We start from the raw sequence: 25620 nt of genomic DNA on the forward strand, positions 1-25620 counted from the left end.
TTATGCCATATTACATAGCACAGAGATCCAAACTTGAACAATTTACCACTGAAATGGAGAAGGTTAAGGAATGGCTGTAATAGACATTTTCCTAAATAAAAGGATTTCAGATAGTGGTTAATCATAATCACATTTACATAGTACCTGGCCACATTTGGGGAAAAAAAATAATTCCAAGACATTTTGGATGTGCAGAATCATTTCAACTCCATTGAGTTGGTAACAAGAACACATGGATTCTGGGATTTCCCCCCCCCCCCCCAAACAAAAGGGGCAAACTGAAATAAACCTCTTTCCAGCAGAGGTTTTTGAAACTTACCCTCCTTGAAATGGCTAATGAGGCAAGTGCTAATCAGTATTAGTAAATATTTGAAAAAGAATAAACTAAAGGATAGAAATTGATAGATGAAGAAAAAGTATGGGCCTGATGTGCAAAATAATGGTCTTCTATGTAATAAATTGTGATATTTCAGCAGACCTCAAATGTGGCCCAAACCAATAGATGCAATGGTAGAAAGGAGTTGCTTGAAAGGGGATGTTTGATTTTTATTAAGTGTCTAGGCAGTTGGAGCTAAACTACTTCTATTAGCAAGCTTAAATACCTGCTCTTTTTTAAAAATGAGAATGCTGTATGTTTACTTTTTTAAAATTAGATTTTGGGTTCTCATGTGTTTTTCAAGGATTTTCACTCTATCTAGTGTATTTGGAGAAGGTGACACTGTCAGGGCTGCCATTCTTTGAAGAAAGTTAAAAATCACAACACCTGGTCACAGTCCAACAGGTTTATTTGGAAACTCGTGCTTCCAAATACACCTGCTGGACTATGACCTGGTGTTGTGTGATTTTTAACTTTGTTCACCCTAGTCCAACACCAGCTTTCCCACATCATCCTTTAGAGAAAACTGGTATCATTTGCTTATTCATGCCATTGTTAAAAGATCCGTGGCACTGTTAATAAAACTGAGTTTCTGTATTACCACTGTTCCTCAATCAAAGATACCAAAAATAGATATCTTGCGATGTGTAAAATTGCTGCTACACATACCTGTAGCACCTCAGTGTTGACTTTATGAAGTGGTCTGAGAGATGAGATAGCATAGTAAAAGTTATTCTTTGAGCAGCCACTATTTTATTTCACAGATTAATGTTTTTAAGCAGTATAGTGTCTTGGCTCGCAGTTTTTCTTGAGGCTACTGTTTTTTGACTACCTCAGACTTAGTATTGCTCCCTTCCCTACGAATGTGATTGAAAAATTATTTTGGGTGTATTACATTAGTTTGGTGTTTTGATGATTTGCATAATCTCATTAAGATTAAGCAGCTGCTGTTAAAAGCATCAGAGTGAGAATTCAAAGTGCAGAGCTTTCAATTTTTATTATTGTGCTTCTGACCTTTAAGTAATCTGCACATTTATTGTTTTCAGGCAACATGAAGTGCCACCAGAGGTATTGCGGCAACGGGAATCCAAGTGGCTGGACATGTTGAACAACTGGGACAAATGGATGGCAAAAAAATACAAGAAGGTAAGACTGACATGAAAAGAAAACCGTACAATTGTTGACAAAGCAGTAAATGAGTAAAATTTTATAACTAACTGAAGATTCATCTGATATCATTACATATTTTTACAGTTTAAAGGAATTTATACATAAATATGCAATCAATGGCACTTTGATTTATGCTGTGAAATTATTATTTGCTGCAATCTAGAAATCAAAACCTATAGCACTCAAATTTGGGGAGAAGAGCCACCTAAATTGTTGCCTAGCAATAGTTCAATATTGATTTGAAAGTAATATTATCTATTCCAGATGTATAACTAGGCCAGAGTTTGTAGCCATGGTTACTTTGAAGAACTCAAAGAATGGAACAATTCCCAACATTCTCGACATTCCAGATCACTTCCTTTTTAAAAATTGATCTGTTTTGTAATTGAGGAGAAAGTGAGGGCTGCAGATGCTGAAGATCAGAGCTGAAAATGTGTTGCTGGAAAAGTGCAGCAGATCAGGCAGCATCCAGGGAACAGGAGAATCGACGTTTCGGGCATAAGCCCTCCTTCAGGAATGAGGAAAGTGTGTCCAGCAGGCTAAGATAAAAGGTAGGGAGGTGGGACTTGGGGGAGGGGCGTTGGAAATGCGATAGGTGTAGGGAGGTCAAGGTGAGGGTGATAGGCTGGAGTGGGGTGGGGGCAGAGAGGTCAGGAAGAAGATTGCAGGTTAGGAAGGCGGTGCTGAGTTCGAGGGATTTGACTGAGACAAGGTGGGGGGAGGGGAAATGAAACTGGAGAAATCTGAGTTCATCCCTTGTAGTTGGAGGGTTCCCAGGCAGAAGGTGAGGCGCTCTTCCTCCAACCGTCGTGTTGCCATGGTCTGGCGATGGAGGAGTCCAAGGACCTGCATGTCCTTGGTGGAGTGGGAGGGGGAGTTGAAGTGTTGAGCCACAGGGTGGTTGGGTTGGTTGGTCTGGGTGTCCCAGAGGTGTTCTCTGAAACGTTCCGCAAGTAGGCGGCCTGTCTCCCCAATATAGAGGAGGCCACATCGGGTGCAGTGGATGCAATAAATGATGGTGTGTGGAGGTGCAGGTGAATTTGTGGCAGATATGGAAGTGTCCCTTGGGGGGAAGTAAGGGGGGGGGGAAGGTGTGGGCGCAAGTTTTGCATTTCTTGCGGTTGCAGGGGAAGGTGCCGGGAGTGGAGGTTGGGTTGGTGGGGGGGCAGATCCACACCTCATTTCCTCTCCCCCCACCTTGTCTCAGTCGAATCCCTCAAACTCAGCATCGCCTTCCTGACCTGCAATCTTCTTCCTGACCCCTCTGCCCCACCCCACTCCGGCCTATCACCCTCACCTTGACCTCCCTCCACCTATCGCATTTCCAACGCCCCTCCCCCAAATCCCTCTTCCCTACCTTTTATCTTAGCCTGCTGGACACACTTTCCTCATTCCTGAAGAAGGGCTTATGCTCGAAACGTCGATTCTCCTGTTCCTTGGATGCTGCCTGACCTGCTGCGCTTTTCCAGCAACGCATTTTCAGCTGTTTCGTAAATGAATCATAAATAAAGCAATTTTTTTTTGTTTTGAAAGAGGACTTGCTATAGCTTTACAGTTGGACCTGTTAAAGCATTTAAATTGAAAGCGAAGAACACCAGATGTTGAAGAAACTCAGCAGGTCTGGCTGACCCTTGGTGGGTGATTGGACTTGCAAACTTAACTCTGCTTCTCTGTACAGATGCTGCCACACCTGTTAAGTTTCTCCATCAATCTTTGTTTGTATTTCTATTGCAGACATATTTGTCCACAAGAGTTCTGCTTTATATGGTCCAACGTTGCTGTTTTGTTAATGTGCAGAACTAAGTTCCTGTATTAGCATAAACCTTTGCAGTTGTACATTGTTCCCTTCAATATTGAGCAAGCTGCCTTAAAGCAGAACAAATTACTACTTGGAAGGCATTAAAGTATTCTTTAGCCTAAATTCTGTCAACGACAGTCTCTTCTGTTACTTGGGTGGTTTTAGTGGCTGGTTGAACAAATGCAGGTTTTTATTTTTGTTTGGTTGCCATTTTCAGATTTGATTAAATAACTTCTAAAATGTATTAAAACATTGACCCATTATCTACTATTTCTTTGGTTTATTTACTTGTTTGGAGTTTATTTGAACTGTCACTCCTTTGAGAGGAAATTCAGAGAAATCATTACACAGTGTGTTTTATGTATGTTTTCTAAGTCTATCTCAAATTATTTGCAAGAATCTGCTTCAAATGCCATTTTCTCCCTGATGGGTCAGTTTTACACAAAATATGGCATTGAGCCATGGAAACTAGAAGGATATTTTATGGTTCAGGCTCTTCAAAATGATTTCTGTTAACTGTTTAATACCACTTCCTGTGAATAGTGATGCTTGATTCCTTTTTCAATGTAGCATAGATTGGATGATTAACCATTGTCACAATAAAATGCATACTGAATAAACTGTAGTGTAAGGCAACTTTAACAAGTACTACAGAATGAAGAGTATCACTGCAAATTAATATTGTACAGGTTAAAATAATACACTGCTTGCAGAAAGCAGTTATGTACAGTTAAATATCTAAAATATTTTTGTTTCACTTTGAACAGAAGGAAGGGTAGTATCAATGAAAAATGTCACTAAACTGAAGTCTTTATTTAAGCATGAAAATCTTTCATTATTGCAGTTTTTAAAATTTTCTTTCGTGGGATATGGTTGTCAATTGGTGCCTATCCCTAATTGCTCTTTAGAAGTTGGTGTTGATCCATCTAATGGAACCGTGGCAGTCCCATCTGTATCTCCGGTCATGTTCCAAAGAAAATGCTCTAGATCCTCATTTAAGAACAGGAATTTTGTTTTACATGTGATATCATCTTCCACACCCTCCCTGCTATGATTTGAAATTCACCAGACTGTCTTCATCTATTAGCTTGCTTTTTCTAACTTGGTATGCTCCAATTCATTGGATTGTCCTGTTGGATAGATAATATTTGTAATGTAACTTTATCAGTTACTCCAGCGTAAAGGTGGTTGTTGTTGTTGTTATTATTATTATTATTATTATTATTATTATTATTTAGAATGTACAGGAAAGCAGTTACTAGCAGGGAAAAAAACTTTAGTTTGTAAAACATGCATGTTCGTTTTGAATATGAAAATGTACAATCATAAAGTCTGGTTAAGAAGTTTTCTGTTTTTGGCTAGATTGAAGTCAAATAATTTATTCTCAACTAAGCTGCCTGAATAATAAAAAGCTGCTGACATTTCAGAAATCAAGTGTATACGTGAATTTAAAATCTGTAGATTAAAATGCATTATAAGGCACTGAACAAAATGGCAATACAACCTGTTCGCTTCATGATGAAATATCTTATCAATCTGGATATCTTAACAAAAACTTGAAAACATTTGCCTGTTGATTTGCTCATGGGATGTTGGCATTGCTGCCTGGGTCAGCATTATTTATTCTTGACAAGGTGGTTGTGAACTGCAGTCCTCGAGTAAAGGTTGTTAATTCTTATTAAGCAGTCATTAATTAACTGTTAATCAGAAATGCCCTTCTATACTTTTAGATTAGATTACCTACAGTGTGGAAACAGGCCCTTCGGCCCAACAAGTCCACACCGACCCGCCGAAGCGCAACCCACTCATACCCCGACACTTACCCCTTCACCTAACACTACAGGCAATTTAGCATGGCCAATTCACCTGACCAGCACATCTTTGGACTGTGGGAGGAAACCGGAGCACCCAGAGGAAACCCACGCAGACACAGGGAGAACGTGCAAACTCCACACAGTCAGTCGCCTGAGGCGGGCTTTGAACCCAGGTCTCTGGTGCTGTGAGGCAGCAGTGCTAACCACTGTGCCACCGTGCCGCCCTTATCTTGCAGTTTGACAAGTCTGATCTGACATTTAAAACAAAAAAGTGAGACTTGGGTTTTTTTTAACTAGTTTATAACCACTTTTCAAAAATAAATACTGATACAACGTTAAGTTGATACCTTATGAGACATAATATATGACCAAAAATTGAACATTAACAATTCTCAACTGGACACTGAATAGACACTAAATATCTGCAGGTATAAAATAGCAAAACATACTGGAAATTATATTTTCTGGCAGCATCTATGATAGAAATAGAATTATCATTTCAGGCCTGTGACCTTTCAGTAGAAGTAGGAAAGAAATACAGAAAAACCTCGATTATCCGAATACCAGTTATCCGAAAATCAGATTATCTGAAGGACACATTGTTAATGTGTCCAACACTGATCATGTCTTTTTGTTTGCAATGATTTTAAAACGGCTGCCAAGAACGATCCTGGACTGATGGGAGCGCAGGCATTGTCTCTAAATGATGTTTTGGTTTTTATTTTGATTTTCATTTGATTGATTCTTCCTTCCCCCCCCTCCCCACCTCCCTCTCTTCCTTCCCCCCTTGTCTTCCTCCTCCCTCCCCTTCTCTTCCTCCTCCCTCCCCTTCTCTTCCTCCTCCCCCCCCCTTCTCTTCCTCCTCCCCCCCCCCTTCTCTTCCTCCTCCCCCCACCCCCTTCTCTTCCTCCTCCCCCCCCCCTTCTCTTCCTCCTCCCCCCCCCCTTCTCTTCCTCCTCCCCCCCCCCTTCTCTTCCTCCTCCCCCCCCCCTTCTCTTCCTCCTCCCCCCCCCTTCTCTTCCTCCTCCCCCCCCCTTCTCTTCCTCCTCCCGCCCCTTCTCTTCCTCCTCCCGCCCCTTCTCTTCCTCCTCCCGCCCCTTCTCTTCCTCCTCCCGCCCCTTCTCTTCCTCCTCCCGCCCCTTCTCTTCCTCCTCCCGCCCCTTCTCTTCCTCCTCCCGCCCCTTCTCTTCCTCCTCCCGCCCCTTCTCTTCCTCCTCCCGCCCCTTCTCTTCCTCCTCCCGCCCCTTCTCTTCCTCCTCCCGCCCCTTCTCTTCCTCCTCCCGCCCCTTCTCTTCCTCCTCCCGCCCCTTCTCTTCCTCCTCCCGCCCCTTCTCTTCCTCCTCCCGCCCCTTCTCTTCCTCCTCCCGCCCCTTCTCTTCCTCCTCCCGCCCCTTCTCTTCCTCCTCCCGCCCCTTCTCTTCCTCCTCCCGCCCCTTCTCTTCCTCCTCCCGCCCCTTCTCTTCCTCCTCCCGCCCCTTCTCTTCCTCCTCCCGCCCCTTCTCTTCCTCCTCCCGCCCCTTCTCTTCCTCCTCCCGCCCCTTCTCTTCCTCCTCCCGCCCCTTCTCTTCCTCCTCCCGCCCCTTCTCTTCCTCCTCCCGCCCCTTCTCTTCCTCCTCCCGCCCCTTCTCTTCCTCCTCCCGCCCCTTCTCTTCCTCCTCCCGCCCCTTCTCTTCCTCCTCCCGCCCCTTCTCTTCCTCCTCCCGCCCCTTCTCTTCCTCCTCCCGCCCCTTCTCTTCCTCCTCCCGCCCCTTCTCTTCCTCCTCCCGCCCCTTCTCTTCCTCCTCCCGCCCCTTCTCTTCCTCCTCCCGCCCCTTCTCTTCCTCCTCCCGCCCCTTCTCTTCCTCCTCCCGCCCCTTCTCTTCCTCCTCCCGCCCCTTCTCTTCCTCCTCCCGCCCCTTCTCTTCCTCCTCCCGCCCCTTCTCTTCCTCCTCCCGCCCCTTCTCTTCCTCCTCCCGCCCCTTCTCTTCCTCCTCCCGCCCCTTCTCTTCCTCCTCCCGCCCCTTCTCTTCCTCCTCCCGCCCCTTCTCTTCCTCCTCCCGCCCCTTCTCTTCCTCCTCCCGCCCCTTCTCTTCCTCCTCCCGCCCCTTCTCTTCCTCCTCCCGCCCCTTCTCTTCCTCCTCCCGCCCCTTCTCTTCCTCCTCCCGCCCCTTCTCTTCCTCCTCCCGCCCCTTCTCTTCCTCCTCCCGCCCCTTCTCTTCCTCCTCCCGCCCCTTCTCTTCCTCCTCCCGCCCCTTCTCTTCCTCCTCCCGCCCCTTCTCTTCCTCCTCCCGCCCCTTCTCTTCCTCCTCCCGCCCCTTCTCTTCCTCCTCCCGCCCCTTCTCTTCCTCCTCCCGCCCCTTCTCTTCCTCCTCCCGCCCCTTCTCTTCCTCCTCCCGCCCCTTCTCTTCCTCCTCCCGCCCCTTCTCTTCCTCCTCCCGCCCCTTCTCTTCCTCCTCCCGCCCCTTCTCTTCCTCCTCCCGCCCCTTCTCTTCCTCCTCCCGCCCCTTCTCTTCCTCCTCCCGCCCCTTCTCTTCCTCCTCCCGCCCCTTCTCTTCCTCCTCCCGCCCCTTCTCTTCCTCCTCCCGCCCCTTCTCTTCCTCCTCCCGCCCCTTCTCTTCCTCCTCCCGCCCCTTCTCTTCCTCCTCCCGCCCCTTCTCTTCCTCCTCCCGCCCCTTCTCTTCCTCCTCCCGCCCCTTCTCTTCCTCCTCCCGCCCCTTCTCGTCCTCCTCCCGCCCCTTCTCGTCCTCCTCCCGCCCCTTCTCGTCCTCCTCCCGCCCCTTCTCGTCCTCCTCCCGCCCCTTCTCGTCCTCCTCCCGCCCCTTCTCGTCCTCCTCCCGCCCCTTCTCGTCCTCCTCCCGCCCCTTCTCGTCCTCCTCCCGCCCCTTCTCGTCCTCCTCCCGCCCCTTCTCGTCCTCCTCCCGCCCCTTCTCGTCCTCCTCCCGCCCCTTCTCGTCCTCCTCCCGCCCCTTCTCGTCCTCCTCCCGCCCCTTCTCGTCCTCCTCCCGCCCCTTCTCGTCCTCCTCCCGCCCCTTCTCGTCCTCCTCCCGCCCCTTCTCGTCCTCCTCCCGCCCCTTCTCGTCCTCCTCCCGCCCCTTCTCGTCCTCCTCCCGCCCCTTCTCGTCCTCCTCCCGCCCCTTCTCGTCCTCCTCCCGCCCCTTCTCGTCCTCCTCCCGCCCCTTCTCGTCCTCCTCCCGCCCCTTCTCGTCCTCCTCCCGCCCCTTCTCGTCCTCCTCCCGCCCCTTCTCGTCCTCCTCCCGCCCCTTCTCGTCCTCCTCCCGCCCCTTCTCGTCCTCCTCCCGCCCCTTCTCGTCCTCCTCCCGCCCCTTCTCGTCCTCCTCCCGCCCCTTCTCGTCCTCCTCCCGCCCCTTCTCGTCCTCCTCCCGCCCCTTCTCGTCCTCCTCCCGCCCCTTCTCGTCCTCCTCCCGCCCCTTCTCGTCCTCCTCCCGCCCCTTCTCGTCCTCCTCCCGCCCCTTCTCGTCCTCCTCCCGCCCCTTCTCGTCCTCCTCCCGCCCCTTCTCGTCCTCCTCCCGCCCCTTCTCGTCCTCCTCCCGCCCCTTCTCGTCCTCCTCCCGCCCCTTCTCGTCCTCCTCCCGCCCCTTCTCGTCCTCCTCCCGCCCCTTCTCGTCCTCCTCCCGCCCCTTCTCGTCCTCCTCCCGCCCCTTCTCGTCCTCCTCCCGCCCCTTCTCGTCCTCCTCCCGCCCCTTCTCGTCCTCCTCCCGCCCCTTCTCGTCCTCCTCCCGCCCCTTCTCGTCCTCCTCCCGCCCCTTCTCGTCCTCCTCCCGCCCCTTCTCGTCCTCCTCCCGCCCCTTCTCGTCCTCCTCCCGCCCCTTCTCGTCCTCCTCCCGCCCCTTCTCGTCCTCCTCCCGCCCCTTCTCGTCCTCCTCCCGCCCCTTCTCGTCCTCCTCCCGCCCCTTCTCGTCCTCCTCCCGCCCCTTCTCGTCCTCCTCCCGCCCCTTCTCGTCCTCCTCCCGCCCCTTCTCGTCCTCCTCCCGCCCCTTCTCGTCCTCCTCCCGCCCCTTCTCGTCCTCCTCCCGCCCCTTCTCGTCCTCCTCCCGCCCCTTCTCGTCCTCCTCCCGCCCCTTCTCGTCCTCCTCCCGCCCCTTCTCGTCCTCCTCCCGCCCCTTCTCGTCCTCCTCCCGCCCCTTCTCGTCCTCCTCCCGCCCCTTCTCGTCCTCCTCCCGCCCCTTCTCGTCCTCCTCCCGCCCCTTCTCGTCCTCCTCCCGCCCCTTCTCGTCCTCCTCCCGCCCCTTCTCGTCCTCCTCCCGCCCCTTCTCGTCCTCCTCCCGCCCCTTCTCGTCCTCCTCCCGCCCCTTCTCGTCCTCCTCCCGCCCCTTCTCGTCCTCCTCCCGCCCCTTCTCGTCCTCCTCCCGCCCCTTCTCGTCCTCCTCCCGCCCCTTCTCGTCCTCCTCCCGCCCCTTCTCGTCCTCCTCCCGCCCCTTCTCGTCCTCCTCCCGCCCCTTCTCGTCCTCCTCCCGCCCCTTCTCGTCCTCCTCCCGCCCCTTCTCGTCCTCCTCCCGCCCCTTCTCGTCCTCCTCCCGCCCCTTCTCGTCCTCCTCCCGCCCCTTCTCGTCCTCCTCCCGCCCCTTCTCGTCCTCCTCCCGCCCCTTCTCGTCCTCCTCCCGCCCCTTCTCGTCCTCCTCCCGCCCCTTCTCGTCCTCCTCCCGCCCCTTCTCGTCCTCCTCCCGCCCCTTCTCGTCCTCCTCCCGCCCCTTCTCGTCCTCCTCCCGCCCCTTCTCGTCCTCCTCCCGCCCCTTCTCGTCCTCCTCCCGCCCCTTCTCGTCCTCCTCCCGCCCCTTCTCGTCCTCCTCCCGCCCCTTCTCGTCCTCCTCCCGCCCCTTCTCGTCCTCCTCCCGCCCCTTCTCGTCCTCCTCCCGCCCCTTCTCGTCCTCCTCCCGCCCCTTCTCGTCCTCCTCCCGCCCCTTCTCGTCCTCCTCCCGCCCCTTCTCGTCCTCCTCCCGCCCCTTCTCGTCCTCCTCCCGCCCCTTCTCTTCCTCCTCCCGCCCCTTCTCTTCCTCCTCCCGCCCCCCCTTCTCTTCCTTCCTCCTTCCCCCCCCTTCTCTTCCTTCCTCCTTCTCTTCCTTCCTCCCTCCTTCCTTCCCCCTTCTCTTCCTTCCTCCCTCCTTTCCCCCCCCTTCTCTTCCTTCCTCCCTCCTTTCCCCCCCCTTCTCTTCCTTCCTCCTTTCCCCCCCCTTCTCTTCCTTCCTCCTTTTCCCCCCCCCCTTCTCTTCATTCCTCCTTCCCCCCACCTTCTCTTCCTCCCCACCCCCACCCGGATTCATTTGAACATGAGATAAGGGATGTCTTAGGATGAAGCGTCAATTCTAAACTTTCCTTTTCTACCCACATCCACACAAGTCTTCCTCCACCTCTCTTCTCCTCTCTTTCTCCCCCCTCCACCACTCCACCACCACCCACATACATCCACCCTGTTTCATTTTCCCAGTTATGGTAAGAGCACACAGATCTTGTTGCGCCTGCCACAGTGTTTAAACTCTTGCATCTACCAAAAGAACTAAGTCGACTCTTAATAATAGGGAAAAATAAGTGTTTATTTGACACAATATTAGAACAACAAATACACTATGAACTAACGATAAATGCTACAAATCTATCTAATGCTTCAACTTAGCTCTGTGTACCATCTGTGTACACTAGACCTTGTTTGGGCTCCACATGATGTTGTGTGGTTGCTTTCTGATGGTTTGAGGTGTCATCTCTTTAAGTGGCTATTCTTGAGTTACTATATTGAGTGTGGTTTTGCGGCGATTCTTTACTCCAGTTTTTGTGCTCTTTTAGAAGGATCTTGAATATCTTCCAGTGAATCAAATCAGGTTCGGTCACTGATCAATTGGATTCATTAATTGCCATCCTTATTTACCCTGTAAGGTGGTGGTGAACTAGAGTAAAGATTGTTAATACTAACCAGTAGTCCTTAATTAACTCTTAATCAGAAATACCCTTCGAGAATCTTGCAATTTAAAAGTCCGATCTGACATTTAAAATAATCAATCTGATCCAACCAGGTGTTGGCACATTGCAGGGTGGTCCTTAAGTGCCCATTACTGGAGGTGCTGGGTGCATGTAGCCTCCTCAGATACAGTTGCAAGGCACTTCAGTGTCTGGTGCACACCTTGGTGTTACCGATTTGTCCCGGGGACGACATTCCGTGGTCCCATTCAAACCAAAATTCGGGTGTGTATTGTATGATCTGTAGCTACCAGATTTGTTTGCAAACTGTCTGTGAGCAGCTGTAGCCTGTTTGGATTCTGCAGCACGTTGATTAACATAGTCACTTTAATTAAGGCTGGCTTCATTCCCCAATATACTTTAGTCCTTGTCCACTTTATCAAATTCATTATAAATATATCATTTGAGTGGCCTGTCCAGCCTTAATCTGAATAGTGAACTGTTTTGGTTTTATTTTCTCTACAGCTGTTTGCCCACCTGCTCATTATTTCTAGTATTTATTGTTGTTATTTCTTATTTCCAGCATCTGGAATTTTTTTTTGTATCTTAAGGCTAGTGATGGTGAAAATACCAAAAAATAACCTGCTTCAACAACTTTCAGAATTATGCAAGTGTGTGTTGAGGGTAAACAAGGTCAGACTTAGTACAGACTCTATGTTGAGATAAGTTACTGCCATTTAACTGCAGACCCATGTGAATAATAAATGAACTAACCAGGGCAAGATGACATAAAACTGTGTTCCTAAACCTTCAGAGAATAAAATGATAAAATGCAGGTCTAGAAATCTAAGTTCAGATAAGAGTAGATCAGTGGAGCTGGCATGTGTTTGCTTTTCTGTTGCATTCCATTAGACAGCAGAATCCAAAGCACTGGAGCCTAGGTAGTGACTTTGAATAATGTGCTGTTTCCTTCCATTTTAAGGCATTTTGATACCTGTGGATACTTTCTTTCTCTTCCAAATTATATTATTTCATTGCCTTGACTGTTTTGAGTTTTAATTGTTCAGATGGCTTTGCTGTTTAAGAAACTATAGATCCTGAGAATGGGAAGTATTTAGCAGCTTTTACTTTTTTCTTAGCTTTCCATTGATTATAGGTTTAGAGAATTAATTGCAAAGGTGCAAGTACCTCCACTTAAAAGGATTTTCTTTTTGATCAGGGAAGGAAGAAGTTTAAAATTGTGACTTTTTTTTTTCTCCAAATAAGGTTTGAAGAAATGAAGGGCTGTGTAGTTTAAAAATGGCCAAACTATCTCAAATTGAGCAATCCTTTCTGAAAATTGGCTGTAAATAGTGTAATGAGATGGTGCAACCTGTATGGTGCTTTGTTGGAGCCAGTTAAATGCCATTGAAAATAACTACTTTCTGCTTATTTGTCCATAACAGGAAGTACTCTGTTTACAATTTTCTTTTGGGTTGTATTCAAATTCTTTTCCATGGTTCCAACTCTGTCTATAGATCAGTGCTTCTCAAAGCGGAATCAGGACCCCAAGTGGGGCTGCAAACTGGAACTTTGGGATTAAAAGCTCTGTAGTAACAATGGTGAGCTCCACGCCCATCACCTTCGCTTGCAGGTTTTCTCTTCCCTGACTGTCTCTCAGTTGAGATTCTTCAGTTCTTGAAATGGGGTCACAGAAGTTTGGGAAACCATTATCTAGGCACAATCTAGGTGAGCACGTCTATTAGCTACCTTCATTTTTTAAAAATTAAAACTGGAAAGTTGGTCCTTATAAATGGTTTAGATAGTTTCCAAAATTTATGACCACAGAATGTAAACAGTTTAGTCAGTTTTGTGTATATGCTAAGATCAACTGCCTAATTCCAAGGGCATGAATGCAGATCCATTTTTTAATGATTTATCTGGGTATAGGGCTTAAACTGAGATTTGTCTGTCTCCATTTTCTTTCCGTCCCACCTAGAAATGCATGACCAGTAGCTGACCACTCTTGCAGTTCAAAATGCCTATCGAGATTAGAATTAAATTTCATAAGCTAGTTGTCATACAGTACAAACGAGGTCCTTTGGCTCATCGAAACTGACAACTAAGTCTACACTGGTCCCATTTTCCAGTATTGGACCATAGACTTGAATGTTATGATTTGATGCAAATTTATTGTTCTTGTATAAATGTAAAGTACATATTTTGAAATGACTTTAGTAATAGTAGGGTTACTTTTTCATGTACAGTAATAGCAATTTATATTGCACCTTTTAAATTAATAAATCAAGGTGGGGGTTCACAGAAACATTATAAAACAATGACAATGCTACCTACAAGGAGGCATTATGCTAGTTGACTAAACGTTTGGTCAAAGATGTAGTTTTTACGGAAAATGCAATAGAGAGGCTTTACAGAGCCACCATTAATTTAAATTATTAAAATCCAAGATCCTATGGAAGCAAGGATTAGATTAACGTAGGTATTCTGGAGAGTTGTAGGCTTGGACATTATTACAATCCTAGGAGGAGCAAGCCCATGATGGGATTTAAAATAAAAATGAGAATTTTAAAATTAAGACTTTGCTTGATTAGGAGCTACTGTAGTTCTGTGAGTTCAAAGGTGGTAGGTGAACAGGGCTTGCTGAGAGTTATGACCTGGACACCAGAGATTAGGGTGAGCTCATGCTTTTAGAGGGTGCAATGTGGGAAATTTAGCCTGGAGTACATTGGAATAGTCAAGTCTGGAGATAACACAAACATGAATAAGGTCTTTGATTAGTGTGTAAATTGGAAAATGTACAATAATCACAGCCATGTGAGTCTGCCATTTTGATTTGCTACTTTTGAACAGTTTCAAATGTGGTTGGATTGAAGTTATTCAAAATTTCATGTTGTGGTATTGGGTCATTTGAGGACAAATACAGTTATCACACCCACTTTTTTTCAGATTAACTGCTGTTGGTGTTATCGTTTCATGTTCTGAAGTTACACCAATGGTTTTCAAATTATCAAGATGGGTGGTTCCATTTTTATTGTTGGAATTTCACACTTCAATTAATCCAGACTTGGAACTGGTTTCCCACTCGCTGCTTTGGAAAGATAGGAATCGCTGGGTAAATTGTTTTTGAGCTTTTGTGAAACTTGCAGTCTGGTATGGCATATTTCAAATAAACATTTGGCACATACTTTCTAAATAGTTTTCCTTCCTGAATAATTATTCTCTCATGGGTAAACACAAAGAACTGCCTTTAAACTATGATTGGATTTCATGCTTAAATATTTTAAAGGGAACTTGCTACTTAATTTAGAAATGATTTAACAGGTTGAAATTTTGTGACTTTTTTTTAATGGAAATGTTGGCTGTTCACTACTAAAAGTTATTGTTGACAACATTTGTTGATAAATTCTTAACATTTAACTAGAAGCTAGGGGTTGTGTCGCAGAAGTGATCAGACTTGCGGATTTTGAAAGGAAAGGTATGGTGCTCAAATAAGATATTGTGAGCTTTGTGGGAGGAAGAGTGCAGTGTGATTTAATGATGACTTGAAAACCAGTATGATGATTAAATGGGGAGGTGATAGAATTGCAGAACTTAGTGGTACAAAGGAGGGGCGATAGTGTGTGGTAATGTTACTAGACTATTAATTCAGAACTCTAGGCTGACGCTCTGGGCGTCATAGGTTTAATTCCATGGCAGTTGTTGGAATTTAAATTCAATTAAAATCTGGAATTGAAAATAAATCTCCGTAATGGTGACTATGGGTCTGCCACTTTAAAGACTTGATTCACTAATGCTGTTTCAGAAAAGAAATCTCAGCTGGTGTGGCCTACATGTGACCTTGATGCAGAGCAAAGGGCTTGATTCCTAAGTGCCCTCTGCAATCCCTAGCAAGCCACTCATTGAAGGATAATTTATGGATGGGCAAAAACAAACAACATTAAAAATGTGATTGGTGAGGAAGGTTGAATGTTTGGTGGTGTTTATTGCAAGATGAGTGAAATATAAAAATAAGGAAGTTTTTACTGCTGTTGCTCAAGGCCTTGGTGAGCTCAGATCTGGAGTACCTTTCCAACTTTGTATCTAAAGGCCAAAGCTGTGCAGTACAGTTCTGTTGGAAGCACTTCAGAATTTTTGTGCTGATCGTTTCAAGAGCAAGAAACTAAATGTTGGATGATCCAAAGGTTATCTAACGATGATGCACGAAGGACTATTGGTAATTCCTCCACTACTTGAGAGTTTTTATAATTGAGGAATACATTTCACATCAAGATTGGTGTAAGGCAATGTAGTGAATAAGATAGTAGCACACTACTTGACATCGACAGCCTGGAAACGTGGGCAGGTCCACATCATATGCCATTTTACATAGAAGTGTGAAATGATTTACTTGGAAGTATGCCATAGAATAAAATAATAAAATGTGGATATTGGGCCAATTGAATCTACCCTCCAAAGAGAATCCCACCCAGATTCAGCCCTCTACTCTATCACTGTAACCCTGCATTTAATATGGCTAATCCACCTAGCCTACACATCCTTGGACACTGTGGCCACACTAAATTGCCCAATTCACCTAACTTGCACATCTTTGCACTGTGGGAGGAAACCTAAGTACCTGACGGAAACCATACAGGAAAATGTGCAGTCTCGTACGGTCAGCCGAGACTGGAAACAATCCTGAGTCCTTGGCACTGAGGCAGCAGTGCTAGCCATTAAGCCATTGTGCCGCATGGAAAGGCAGTATGGTCTTAAATGGGACTATTTTAAGCCACCTGAGGTATTATGATTCTAGCAGCTGTTTATTACCAGACCAGTTGGATTCCAAACAGGCTTGACAGATCATAACCATTTGTTTTGGTTTTAATTAAGTGGTTGCTAGCTGAACCTTAGGTGCACAATGCTGCAGATTTCTCTTTAACAGCAAGATGTAAGTTTATTGCAAAAGGAATGAAGAAAAATAGAATAATTCCGACTGTTTACTTATAATAAAAATTCCAATGTTTTGAACATGGTTTAATCCCATTAATCCCAAAACACCCACTTTTAAAAAGTGAAAAGAAATAAAACAGCTTTTATTTTTGCCAAAACACCCTGGTTTTGTACCCATAATGTCACTTGTATAATGCTCACACCAGAATTCCTGTATCTAACACCTCAGAAGATTCAAGTTATTTAGGACTTCAGTTTTTAAGTTGGAATTATGGTATGCTCTTCCTGAAGAATTCTTCCACCTGAGCTACACTGTATTTGAATGAAATACAGTGTAGCTTCAGTTTTTAATTTGATCTGGAACCAGTATTAGCTCTTAACCCCAATGATATAACTCACTATCACCTTCTCAGGAGCACTGCTGCACAGAGCCATCATGTTCCTAGGTCTTCATAGGACTGAAGCACTACCCTAAGCTAAAAGTGAAACGAGAAGTTTCTCTTACTCGCCCAAAAGTGCCTACATCAAGCTTAGAAAAAATTCCATAAATCTGAAACATACTTTTTGAGGCCCCATTATTACCATACTAGGTTGCAAACAATCTAAAGTACAAGTCCACTACTGCACAAATCCATTCACTCTGCAGCCAGGCTGCAGAACTAACATATACTGATGTAAAAGTTGGATTTTTTAGACTATTTTTAAAGCTTCAGTTTATAGGGCTGACTATTACACAAGCACTAGTTTTGAGGGGGTTAAATTCATGCTGCAGTTTGAAATACTGTATTTTCAGCAGAAGTCGATTTGATTGCTCAGTTAATCCTGATGAAAGAAGAAAAACAAGTAATTACTTTTACCATAATTCATGTATAAAAGCAATAGAAACAAGAATGAATTACTGGTAGGAAATTGTATTTATACAGACCGGTACGAAAATTTAACCTGTCAAAGATTAATTGAAATTCTACAAAATCATACTGTTCAACATCGCCATGGCCTAGTAATGGCACACTGAAAATGAAACATTTATTAAATTCTGAATGTGTAAGCATCTTGAACTTTCCTGTCAAATTCTTCCATTTTCCTCCCATTTACTCTTATATGTAATGAACCTCAGCATCATTATCAAATTTGTCCAAGAAGTAAAGATACATGTAGCTAATGCATTTTACTTTTATTCAGATAATGGCACAATTAAAATGATTAACTTTTTAACGATATTAACTTTTGGATGTATAATGAACAAAGTGTGATAAGTGCCAGTCTAAATGAATGAATAAAATCAAAACGTGCTGTAGTAAACCAAGTGGGCTAAGTAGAGTATGAATGAATAATAGAGTCGCAATATAGTAAACAAAGAGTGATGAGTAGGTTACCAGTATGAATGAATGTGATTTTGTTTAAGTGGGTTAATGGAAACGTGCAGTTTCCTTTGTAAGAGATTTATAATTTTTTAGATTACATTACAGTGAGGAAACAGGCCCTTCGGCCCAACAAGTCCACACCGACCCGCCGAAGCGCAACCCACCCATACCCCTACATTTACCCCTTACTTAACACTATGGGCAATTTAGCATGTCCAATTCACCTGACCTGCACATCTTTAGACTGTAGGAGGAAACCGGAGCACCCGGAGGAAACCCACGCAGACACGGGGAGAACGTGCAAACTCCACACAGTCAGTCGCCTGAGGCGGGAAATGAACCCGGGTCTCTGGCGCTGTGAGGCAGCAGTGCTAACCACTGTGCCACCGTGCCGCCCACAATGTGATATAGTAGGGTCAACTTTTACACCAGATATATGGGAAATACAAATTTTTTTGGCCCAAAATGAGGGGTCAACCTTTACATGAGTATATGCGGTACTTTTAGGTGAAATCACCATGATTGCAGAAATAACTAAAGTTACTTCAGGTGCCCATCTAAATCACCAGTAGCTAATTCAATCCCAGCAGTCCAAGTTTGTAGCAACAAACATTAAAGGTTATTTATATAGTGGGCAGCATGGTAGCACAGTGGTTAGCACTGCTGCCTCGCAGTGCCAGAGACCCGGGTTCAATTCCCGCCTCAGGCGACTCTCTGTGTGGAGTTTGCGCATTCTGCCCGTGTCTGCGTAGGTTTCCTCCGGGTACTCCGGTTTCCTCCCACAATCCAAAGGTGAATTGGCCATGCTAAATTGCCTGCAGTGTTAGGTGAAGGGGTAAATGTATGGGAATGGGTCTGGGTGGGTTGTGCTTCGGCGGGTCGGTGTGGACTTGTTGGGCCAAAGAGCCTGTTTCCACACTGTAAGTAATCTAATCTAATCTAAATCCGACAGCTTCCATCACAGTATGCACTCATGAATCTTTGGCAGATGAAGGAAAAGTTCATTAAAGTAGTTAGGATAGTGTATAGTATATTTGCTTTTGTAAATAAATGCATTGAATAGATATAGGAGTCATGCTAATCATTGGTTAGTTTTCATTGAAATATTATGTCCAGTTCTGGGTAACCCACTTTATGAAGGATGTCATTGGTTTGGAGATGCTACAATCTCACCAGGTTCATGGAATGAGAAACTTAAATTATGCAGAGAGACCGGAGAAGCTGGGATTGTTCTTAAAGCAGAGACCATTTTGAAGGAAACTAAGTAGTCAAAATTGAGTTTTAATGGGACTATTCGTTCTGAAAGGTTGATCAGTAGCAAGAGCTTGTAAAAATAATAAGGATAATTAGTAATGGACCTAGACGAGAAATGAGATATTTGATGTAATTTTCAAGATCTGGAAGGGTGATTGGGTAGACTCCATCAGACCTTTCAAAAGTCAATTGAATATGTACTTGAAGAGGGCTTGTGGAGTTACTACAGCAGAACCTGTAGTAGGGGCTGTAATTTAAAAGTCTTGCATAGGCATGGTTAATTGAATGGCCATTTTCTGTGCCGTAAAATTCTATGATTCTGTTCTATCTGCAGTTAACCATAGGGAGAGATTCTGGTTTGGTAGGTGGCTTGATAGATGTTTTGTAGATTAAAGATGGTCATGTTTTATCGATGTTGCTTTCTTGTTGGTTTAAGTGCTGTACTTTTTTTTGATGCCTTAATTATATTCCACTTGGTATTAAGAATGTGTATAGGGTATAAGCAGGCAGGGTAAGAGTTAAGTTCTGAGTTTTATGAAACAAGGGGTTCAGCTGAGCATGACTCAGATCACATTAGTTAACAATGAGGTGCTCCAGGCAAAAATAATGGGTTAACAAGGTGAAAAGCATTCATTGTGAAGTCGGGTTATTCATTGTGTAACAGAAGATGGCTTAATCTTTACTGTTGATGCTCGCTGATTGTAATGGTTACCCAATTAATATGTATGTTGCTTTATCTGGATGCTCCTCCCTGTAAAATGACTGTATAGTTCATTGAGAAACTGCTGTTCCAGAGAAGGCAGTGAACTCGTGTCTCTGTGCACATGGGTGATTGTTCTCTCTCCATCCAGGGCCCAGAATAAAGATGAAGGAGGTAAAACTACACTGTGTCTGAGTGTTTGCTTTGACTGGTGTGGGGAGGGGGGTAGAAACAGGACGAAGTATCTTAATTTGGCCTAATGCAGTATGTGTTGAGGAATGAGGGGAGAGTTAATTGCATTCATTTCAGCTTGAAAAAAATGCAAAATCCAACTCTGCTGCATTTACTTCTGTCAGAAAATGTTTGAATATGACATACCTGTACAGTATTAGAAGTCGAACACACCATTGACTATATGATCACTTTTTCATATTTGTGGAATGCTTTAAGGGGGCAAAGAGGAACCAGAGGAGAAAGTGAGGTCTGCAGATGCTGGAGATCAAAGTTGAAACTTTATTGCTGGAACAGCACAGCAGGTCAGGCAGCATCCAGGGAACAGGAGATTCGACGTTTCGGGCACAGGCCCTTCTTCAGGAACCTGAAGAAGGGCCTGTGCCCGAAACGTCGAATCTCCTGTTCCCTGGATGCTGCCTGACCTGCTGTGCTGTTCCAGCAATAAAGTTTCAACAAAGAGAAACCAGGAAATTTTCTGAACATAATCATAAGCTTGTGCATCATTAAAATTATAGTTGAAACAGTAACCACTGATATTTCTCTTGGGTTTTTAAAACACCACTTTCAGGTGCTTGTCATAATGCTTTGAATTAAAGTCCTGGGCACTGTATCATTTATTTGGGCTATCTGCTTCTACTTGGAGTATATGAAATGGAGGCTTTGATCATTTTGACATTTATTTATATTCACAATTTTACAAAGATAATTATCAATTTACAAAATGTTGCTTCATCAGTCTTTAAATATTTTGTATACAACCTGCTCAGATATGAGGCATGGTTAGTAAGTTTTCTGATGACACCAAAATAGGTTATGTAGTGGATAGTGAAGAAGGCTACCTTTAGTAAAGTGGGACTTTGATCAGATGGGCCAGTGGACTTAAGAGTGGCAGATAAATTTTAATTTAGATAGATCTGAGGTGTCTCATTTTGACAAGGCAAATCAAGGAAGGACTTGTACACTTAATGGTAGAGTCTTGGAGTGTTGCTGAGCAAAGAGACCTGGAGGTCCAGGTGCATAAGTCCTTGATGGTGGAGTCACAGCTGAACAGGGTAGTGACTAAGACATTTGGTACGCTTGTCTTTATTGGTTAATGCATTGAGTATAGGAGTTGGGTCATCTTGTTGCGTCTCTACAAGACATTGGTGAGGTCACTTTGAGAACACCGCATACAGTTCTGGTCGCCCTTTTATAGGAAGGTGCAGAAAACATTTGCGAGGATGTTGCTGGGACTGGAGGGTTTGAGCTATATGAAGAGGCTGAATAGGCTGGAGTGTTGAAGGCTGAGGGATGACATCATAGAGGTTCATAAAATCATGAGAGGCATGCAGAGGGCCAAGGTGTTCTAGGGTGGGGAAATCCAAAACTAGAGGCTAAAGGTTTAAGGTGAGAGGGGAAAGACGCAAAAAGGACCTGAGGGGTAACTTTTTCGTACAGGAGACGTTGTGCATATGAAACGACCTACCAGAGGAAGTGGTGGAGGTGGGTATAATTACAAATTTTAAAAGGCATCTTGGTGGGTATAAGAATAGGAAGGGTTGAGAGGGATAGGAGCCAAATTCTGGCAAATAGGACTAGGTCAGATTGACGATGCTTGGTCAGCATGGATGAGTTGGACCGAAGGGTCTGTTGTATAATTGACTGTTATTGTGCACCTTCAGAGCAAGTGGACCTGAACCTGGGTCCCCTGAATCAGAGGTAGGGACACTCCTATTACACCACAAGGGCCTTTTTGGTCTCCCGTCAAAGTACTAACCAGGCCTGAGTCTGTTAGCTTCCAAGATCAGATGGATGGTTTTTCTGATCATTATGACTGTAGGCTTCATCAGACTCAATATTCTTAAATATGGTGATAAACAGCTGAGTGTGTCTATTCCTTAGTTGCATCCTCAAATTATGTTTCAGTGGACCTTTGCTAGTTACTAGATGTTACTATATTGGAACAGTTACTGTTTAGTTAAATAACTTATTATTCTGTGAAGTTTTCCAGTAGAGTTAAGTTATTCCAATTTCTTTTTTTTTTGTTGTCTTTTAACTATAGTGTATGAATAATGTGTTTTGCTTCAAGGCTAGTAGTTTTACCAATTGAATCTAAATGCACCAAGTGGCACTTGCTTTTAAAATAAGCCAAAGTTAGGGTTGTCTTAAAATTTTTGAGTGGGGGTTTGATCTGGTTGATAACCATTGTCACATTTTGCTGAGGGCAGAATGGGGAGTTTGGAGCTGCCGTCAGACAAGGTGGGAATGGGTTTTGTTCTCTGATTGGGAGAGAGTGCTGCTTAATGGGTTGGGAAGGGTAGTAGGAGGCTGCAAGAGTCTGCTGAAGTGGTGAAGGAAGTTATAGGAAGAGAGGAGAGAATACTGTTTTAAACCTGTCAACAAGAGAATTTTCCTAAACTGGGGTTGTTGGATGGGTAAGGTATACTGTGGCAGGATAATATCTGTGGAAATGCTGCAGGTTAAGTTACACTCAGTCTCTGCTCCTTTCCTTATTGTTGCTGAATTCTACTAGAAGAAATGAGGCACTTCTATGCAGGAGTCATTAAAAGAGTCAAAATGAACTGAGAGATTCCAACCGAAACTCAAACTAATTACCCTTGTCACTATGTGCCTATGCAATGTAGTTGTTTGGAGGGCATGATTCATGCATTATAATGTGGAAGATGTAATTCTGGTAGAAATGGGATTCAATTATTTCAATTGCCAGATGATAAATAAATAACTTTAATCATTTCTATTCATGTCATGTTACTTGTCAATGACTCATCATGATGATTCAAGAACTGGAAGGCAACAACAGCACCAATACCTCTGTCTCCTCACTGACTCTAACCTGCCATTCTAAATAGGTAATTGAAAAGAATTTCAAATGACAGTGGATGAGTTGTACCAAAAAAAATTTACTTGTGCAGCTTAAGCTAGTAGGGCCACCAGACTTCAAATCAAATTATTAGAAAGTTAACTTGAAACTAAATTTAAAGCCATAAGCTATTGAAATTAAAATCATAAAGGCAGTAGTCAAAGTTGTCCTTATGTCATTGTGGAGTTAATCTGAATTAAAATATTGAGGTGACATTTTTAAAAATGTTTAAGACTGTTGAAGAAAATTTAAGTTGTGTTAGCATTTCTTGATCCTCTCACTTAGGTAAAACTCCGATGTCAGAAAGGAATTCCACCCTCACTCAGAGGCCGAGCTTGGCAGTATTTGTCAGGAAGTAAAGTAAAAATGGAACAGAACCATGGGAAGTTTGATGTGAGTATAAACCAAAGCGCATATACTATGGCTCTTACTAAAATATTAACATTAGGAAGTTTTAATGGATTACACCACGGATACGTTTGCAGTACTTTCTCTCCAATGCTTTCCCCTTGATGTACTTGAAGTCTTTTGCTTGAGTAAGCCTTCAAAGGTGCCTCATCCTCCCACCGAGCCTGACTGACTAGCTGTGACTGCTTGTAAACTGCCTACCGATGAAGCAGTTGACGTGTATATCCTCCTAGGAGTCAGTCACTTCTGAATGGGAGCTCTTTTTCTTTCCTTCCTTAAACCAATTTATTGGCTACGTCATTTGTCAACAAAGGAATACTGAGCTATACAGGATTAAGGAGCTGCTATACTTTGGTGCTGGGAGGACAGAATATGGTGGATCCTGCTACAATAAACATGGTCAAGATTTAAATTTAACAAGATTTAAATTTATCAACAACCAAGATGTAGTAAATAGGGTTATAACTGCTCCAGGTTAAAATACTCCAGGTTTTGCATGTCTGATGGAAACTTATTAGCAGTGACCTCAAGTCTGTAGGATATGTGTTTAGGGTGATAAACTTTGTATCCCACTTGAACAACATTGTCACATGGTAGGCCACAGAATAACAAGAATTATAGAAGGTGTGATGAGTTGAAACTTTATTGCTGGAACAGCACAGCAGGTCAGGCAGCATCCAGGGAACAGGAGATTCGACGTTTCGGGCACAGGCCCTTCAAGGTGTGATGAGTCATTGGAGACTCATTGGCTGGTACCCGTTTGTGTAACAGGCACGTATCAAAAGGCACAACAGGGTAGTTGTAAAGTCAGGGTAAACCTGACTGTTTCACCTTTGGCAGCCAAGTTTACCCTAGGCTGAGCTGAGCTTCTGATCCCATTATCAAACCATACTCCCTATTATTTAAAAACAGGAATAACTGGATGCTGGAAATCTGAAACAAAAATAGGAATTGCTGTAAAACCTCAGAGTTAACGTTTCAGGTCCAGTGACCCTTCAGTCCTGAGGAAGGATCCCTGGACCCAAAACATTAACTCTGATTTCTCTCAACAGATGCTGCCAGATCTGCTGAGCTTTTCCAGCAGTTTCTACTTTTGTTCCTTATTATTACTTGCTTAACATGCCTATGTACCCTCGTTGCCTTGGCTAATCCGTTGAAACCTTAATCCATACCCTTATTTCATTCCACTAATTTGACAATTTGTCTTTAGAATTATTGTTTTCAAATCCTTCCAAGGTCTTTGTAATCTTCTTTAGTCTCTCAACCCTCTGAAATATTCGTACTTTTCTAATTCTAGCCTATTGAGCATTCCTGATTTTAATTCCTTGATCATTGGTGGTTGTGCCTTCCATTGCCCAAAACTGTAGCATTCTCTTCTTACACCTCATTAGCTCTCTTTCTTCCTTTAATGCACTCCTTAAAATCAGCTGCTTTGACAAAGCATTTGGTCATCATACTTTGTTTTATAATGCTCCTGGGATTTGCTGTGGGATCGTCCTTTATGTTAAAGGCACTGCATCACCTCTTGTATTGTCTTATCCCATTTGGAGCAAAAGAACAGTAAAATAGCCTAGATCTTGCATTGCTCTTTTAAGTAGTCTGTTTAAAAGCAGTTTCTGCAATTCTAAATAATTTGTCTGTAAAATATGATATTAAATAGTGATTGCAATTGAGAGAACCTGACAACGCTTTTCTGTATCAAAACAAATATTAAAATTTGGCTATAATGGTTGCTTTCCATAGGAAATGGATCGGTCACCTGGAGATCCAACGTGGCTTGATGTAATAGAAAGAGATCTGCATCGTCAGTTTCCTTTTCATGAGATGTTTATTGCAAGAGGAGGCCATGGGTAAACTCATACTTCATGTATTTAATCTTTGTCCACCTTCAAAGATCTGTGCTCTTTTGGTTCTGGCCTTAGGGCAGAAAGTTTTAGAACAACTTAGTTAACTGTTTCCTATATGATACTCTAAATCCAATCATCAGGAATGATAGTTCATGTAAAACAATTCGCTGGAGTGAAGGGAGGCAACTCTTTATCAAGCTGCAACAAGTAGAAAGGTTAATTCTTGAAAAGGGATTCCAATAAAGAAGAAGGGACTATTTCTGGTGTTTTTGTGCCTTATTCCTTAAGGATTATTGTGCTTGCACCTATTTAATTACATTTCTGAATGCTTTTGTAATTATCCTTGACATTGTGTTTCTTTTAATGCTTCTGAATCAACTTATTTTTTCTTCAATTAACGGGCTGTGGATTCAAACCACATTCTGAAATTTGACTGGAAAATCCCAGCATACTTCACTGCAGGACCAAGAAAGAGGAAAAATTCTTCTATTTGTATACTGTCTTTCAGCATCTTGATATCCCATTAATACACCTTGCATACATATTTCAAAGTTCAGTAACTCCTCAAACTAGTTGTTTCACCAAAATTTGAGGCATTTATTGGTATTTCTTGCTCATTAAAATCAGGTAGAATTTCTGTTTTTTTTAGTTTAAAGTTCATTTGTCTGAATGATTTTATTCAACTTTATTTAAAATTGTAGATTATGATTGTAATGCTTAATTTTAGTGGAAACTGTAATTTGGGAATTTTTATGAATTCAGGTAATGTTTATAAATCGATATCTTTGAAGAGAAAATGAGGTCTGCAGATGCTGGAGATCAGAGACGGAAATGTGTTGCTGGAGAAGCGCAGCAGGTCAGGCAGCATCTAGGGAACAGGAGAATCGACGTTTCGGGCCCGAAACGTCGATTCTCCTGTTCCCTAGATGCTGCCTGACCTGCTGCGCTTCTCCAGCAACACATTTCCATCATAAATCGAT

At 44.1% G+C, this 25620-nt stretch overlaps 1 protein-coding gene across 1 annotated transcript in view; it reads left to right on the forward strand.

The window, feature by feature from the left end:
* The window catches only part of tbc1d10ab (TBC1 domain family, member 10Ab), a 69429-nt gene that overhangs the window by 18331 nt on the left and 25478 nt on the right, over positions 1-25620 (forward strand). Inside the window, exons 2-4 of the mRNA XM_043715666.2 lie at positions 1423-1522; positions 22671-22778; positions 24537-24643. Of these exons, the coding sequence (XP_043571601.2) occupies positions 1423-1522; positions 22671-22778; positions 24537-24643 (315 nt within the window). The remainder of the gene's footprint in view (positions 1-1422; positions 1523-22670; positions 22779-24536; positions 24644-25620) is intronic.

Source organism: Chiloscyllium plagiosum, unplaced genomic scaffold (assembly GCF_037043375.1).
Source record: "Chiloscyllium plagiosum isolate Xiang-an unplaced genomic scaffold, Cpla_swu_hap1 HiC_scaffold_24, whole genome shotgun sequence".
In the NCBI taxonomy this organism is placed as follows: Eukaryota; Metazoa; Chordata; class Chondrichthyes; order Orectolobiformes; family Hemiscylliidae; genus Chiloscyllium; species Chiloscyllium plagiosum.